Source organism: Magnolia sinica, chromosome 6 (genome assembly GCF_029962835.1).
Source record: "Magnolia sinica isolate HGM2019 chromosome 6, MsV1, whole genome shotgun sequence".
In the NCBI taxonomy this organism is placed as follows: domain Eukaryota; kingdom Viridiplantae; phylum Streptophyta; class Magnoliopsida; order Magnoliales; family Magnoliaceae; genus Magnolia; species Magnolia sinica.
The window spans coordinates 24,908,045-24,912,441 of record NC_080578.1 but is presented as its reverse complement, the minus strand read 5'-3'; the positions used below and the strand labels follow the sequence as shown (position 1 = coordinate 24,912,441).

At 40.4% G+C, this 4,397-nt stretch overlaps 1 protein-coding gene across 1 annotated transcript; it reads left to right on the top strand.

The window, feature by feature from the left end:
- The first annotated feature begins 549 nt into the window (after window positions 1–549).
- Window positions 550–3,567, top strand: LOC131248566 (uncharacterized). Its single transcript, XM_058248906.1, has 7 exons — window positions 550–626; window positions 1,946–2,020; window positions 2,239–2,329; window positions 2,524–2,685; window positions 2,775–2,885; window positions 2,965–3,035; window positions 3,124–3,567. The coding sequence occupies exons 3-7, from the start codon at window positions 2,245–2,247 to the stop codon at window positions 3,217–3,219; spliced, it is 525 nt and encodes a 174-aa protein (XP_058104889.1). The 5' UTR covers window positions 550–626; window positions 1,946–2,020; window positions 2,239–2,244; the 3' UTR covers window positions 3,220–3,567.
- Window positions 3,568–4,397: the final 830 nt, after the last annotated feature.

Here is a 4,397-nt window from a genome sequence, read left to right as displayed (position 1 = left end):
TATAAAAGTTTTGGATCAAGTTTATATTTGTTTTTTACCTTCATCCAGGTCTGTATGACCTAACCTGAACCTACATCCAGGTCTGTATGACGTAATATACAGGTTGGATGTAAAATAAACATTACAGAGGGTACTAGGAGGTTTTTAACGGTAGATGTTCAATCACTAATGTTTTCCCATGGCGTGGTCCACCTGAGATTTTTTTTTCTACCTCATTTTTGGGACGGCTTTTTAAATTGATGTGTAAAAATGGAAGGACAGTGTGGATAAAACACATATATCATGATGGCCCACATAGCATCGACCATTAAAATAATGGGAATAATGATTTCCTATGGTGTGGTCAACTTGAGATCTGAATATGCTTCATTTTTGGTCTGAAGCTCTAAAATTATTTTTTACAGTGAATTGACGGAGTGGATTTATCTAATGTATAAAGGTGGGCTCCACAGAGTTTACTCAGAACGCTAGCATGCCGTCCGCTTCCCGTTCGCCCAAATCTGCTGCTCCCTCTCTCTTTGTTCCTCTCTCACCCAAATCCATTCCCCCCCCCGCCCGCTCTCTCTCTCTCTCTCTCACGGCCGCCTTCGGCTCTCTCTAGCCGCAACAACTCGATAACCCATCAGGTATCTCGATCTCCACGCTTTGCGAGGTGTTTTTTTTTTTACTGGTTATGGTGCGGATTTACTAGATCTAGAGCTAGGGTTTGGATTTCAGAAGATTGAAGTGAGAAGATGCTTTTTCTTTTTCCATTTTTCTTTGCATATTCATGTGATATAGTTTTTGCTTCTCAGAAGATTTCAGTATTTGGTAGTTGTACTGTTTAGGGCTTGAGATATGTTGCTTTTGTTCTTCGATTCATTGCAGTTTTCTTGATTTTGTATTGTTTTAGGGCTTGAGATCGGTTTCAGTGGTTCCTATTTCTATGGATATTTTTTCCCTTTTTCATTTAGATTTGCTACATCTAGAGATAGGGTCTGCATTTCGGAAGATTAAAATGAGAAAATGGTTATTCTTTATGGAATGAAATGGATCATGTTTGTCATTTTCATTATGGGACCTCCGAATAACTTAGGATACATTTGATCCATTGATATAAATGGCAAATACTGATTGGTTATTGGTTTAGTGTTGTTGCCAATTTTCACTATTGTAAGCCTACTTGAGCAGCTGGAACAAATCTGCTAAACGGAAGCCTTAGAAGCTCCCCAACTTGCCCACTCTCCACTCATTGGGTGGGCCGACATGTGTAAGAAAACTGGTGGTTCAAACCAGTCATACCAACACCCTGAGTGGATGTGCACAGCGAGACTAACCTGTTTTTAGCTCCAGCTGATACTTATGGTAGGGCCTGCCTTATGCACAGCTCAGATCTATGCTATATATGTATGGCATGTAGGCATGTGAGCTGGGTTACACATGAAGTTCACATGCATTTGGTTGTAGGTGATCATTCCGCTTCTATGCACTCATGTAAACTCAAGGATTTAAATCAGAATTTCTGAGTGCAACTTACCTGGGGACTGAAACCCGTATGAGTTGCCTGTATTGGTTGGTTTCTGTCTTGTCAGTCTTGTACTGACCGGTGACTCGTTTTGTTGTGGACTGAAACCCATATAACTCGGAGACCGGTGACTCGTTTTGTTGTGGACTGAAACCCATATAACTTGGATGATACCAAACTCATTATGGACAATATTTAAAACCCTGGTATCGATACACTACTATACCTTTTTACATTACTATATAACTGTATGCATATCACAGATATTTGCTTGTGAAGGTTGCTGTGCCTACCATATTGTGTCCTTATGCGTGTAGGCTCAATCAGATGGGTTTGTGAAAGAACGGATGCTTTAGGTGCCTGGTATTTCAGTTTTAGGAAGCTGACAAGTTAAGTCTTTTTCCTGATTTCTAATTGCTTTGTGCAATTCAATGCCTTGAGGTTCTTGCAGAGGACAACCAGCGTGAAATTGTGGAATTCTGCATTAAGGAAGGCTTGGTTATTCTTGCAGACAAGGTACATGGAACTCCAAGAATCACACACGTGGTAGCATTTCTCAATGTGAAACAGCAGAAGTAGTTAAGTGGTATTTAAAGACTCGAGCAATGTTCAACAACTCAAATTTGACTTGGAAAGCCAGTCTTTCAATTTCCGAGTTTCACTCAGATGAGTGAATAAATTTTTTCCTTTAATCTGAAGAACTAAAGGATAAGAGTTCTGTTTCTGACAATCAGGGTATTATGGAGAGTGGGAAAAGAGGAGGCTACATAGAGATTCTGACAATCTGGTCAGATTCTTGTGAGTCTCGTCATGAATCCGCCCAAGGTAATAATCATCTATCAGATTTTTATTTTTATTTTTTCCCGTTATTTTCTGGAAGTAGTTTTATACGAGTCAATCATGACAGGAGGCCTCCAAGTAATTTTCCATGTCCTTTCTTCTTTATGGCAACCTCATAACTGTTTAAGATTTCTGGCTACTTTTATGTATTATTCTAAAGCAATGTCTTCTCCTACCAGGCTTGCTTTTATTGAAAATTGTGATGCTTGTTAAGGATGATGTTCCTCCATGGTATGCTGATACCAATGTTTGTCAGTCAAGGGCTCGTTTGGACTACGGGATGAGCGGCAGTGCTTCTGTTTATGGGGATACTTATGCTGAAAGTTTCGGCTTGCTTGACTGTGTGGCTTGTCGCAACCACAGAGTTTAGTGAAATGTGCTTTAGTTGTAATAGCTAACTTATAATGTCTCCACACTTCTTGCATTTTAGGCTTGGGAGATCTCACCTGGGATATGGTAGTGGTAGAGCTCTCTTTCTTCACAGGAATCTCATTCTCTGTATGGCAGTCGTCATGGCATGGGTTATCGGTATGCAAAGTTGGTGAGTGTATAATTGATTCCATCCTTCTATTTGTTTTATGTTACTGAATCTACTATGTACGTCTTTTTGGTGCTTTTAGGTTCTGTTAGCAACAGTGTTGGAATGTACTCTACAAGCTACAGCAGCAATTATCTATCTCGTGGGCCTGATGTATGCTTTTTATCTTTCTCTAAAACACGTGGTACTTACCATCCACTTCTTATTCAATGTTTTTTATTTTTCAAACAATCACTTGCAGGTTGGCAGCAGCTCATATTTGTCACTATATTTTGGTCGGAGCTTGAGCAGTGGTTGTGGATACTTGGGGAGTGGTGGTTCTGGATCTTACTACTGAGGTGCATGAACTGCTTTTCTGATTCTGTTGTTTTGTTTATATGGTTTGCCACATGTGAAACTATATGCGTATTTTCTATTTGAATGTCGTTCTTGTTGGGGATTAATCTTATGCAAGAGGGTATTACTTCGCTTTTCTCTAGCAGTCTTGAGCAGTAAGTTCGGAGCTTTTGGTCCCATGGATTTGTCTTTTTGACACAGATTCCACATCACAGGTGGCTGGTGTAGCCTGTCACCGAGCATATTCAGCTTCTGTTTTAGTCTGAAGTATTTGTAGGTATGAGTTGGATTAGAATTACTTGGCGAGAACTCTATGGGCTTGTTGTTGACAACTAAGAAGGCAATGTTTTCGATGCATGTCCTATTTCCAAAATCACAAGGCCAATGTTGGGTTCCACATAGCACTTGATTGAAAATTGGGTTACATCATGATATTCTGTTTTTAAATTCAAACAGAAGGAACAAACAGTTTACAGTTTGGCTTTCCAATTTCTAGTTACAAAGAACAAACTACAAGGTTGATCAGATAAGTATAAAATAGTGTTTTCAGTAGCGTGCGTAGCGTAGCGGTAGCGTACGCTACGTAGCGTAGCGTAGCAAAATCGCTACTTAGCGTAACAGGTAGCGTATATCCCCTGTAGCGTGCGCTACAGGGGTTGTAGCGTACGCTACGGCTTCGTAGCGTGTAGCGCAGGTAGCGTGCGCTACTTGTAATCAGTGTTCGTAATATCGATATTATCGGCTGATAATATCGGTATCGGCAGTCAGTGATACGAAACCCCCAGAAAATACTGAAAAATACTGAAAAAACGCCGAACTTCCATTTATCGTGCGATATATCACAAAATATCGTGAGATATCGCCGATATATTGCACAATAAGGCCTGATATTGCAGATTTTTGCGTAGGACTGTAGCCGTGCGACATCCGGCGACATCTCATCCACATCCCATCCAGAAATTCCAAAAAAAAAAAAAAAAACACTTACCTGTTCAATCCGCCCAAGAGAGTAGCGTTCGACTAGATTTGGGCGAAATCCACAGAAATCCTCTCTGAAATCGGGAGAAATCATCGCCGATATCTGAGAAATCATCAATCTGGGAGAGATTTTAGGGTTCCAGAATGCCGGAACCCTATCTGCGTCGAAAAAAAACGGCGTGCGAGCCTTTTTTAAAGGTA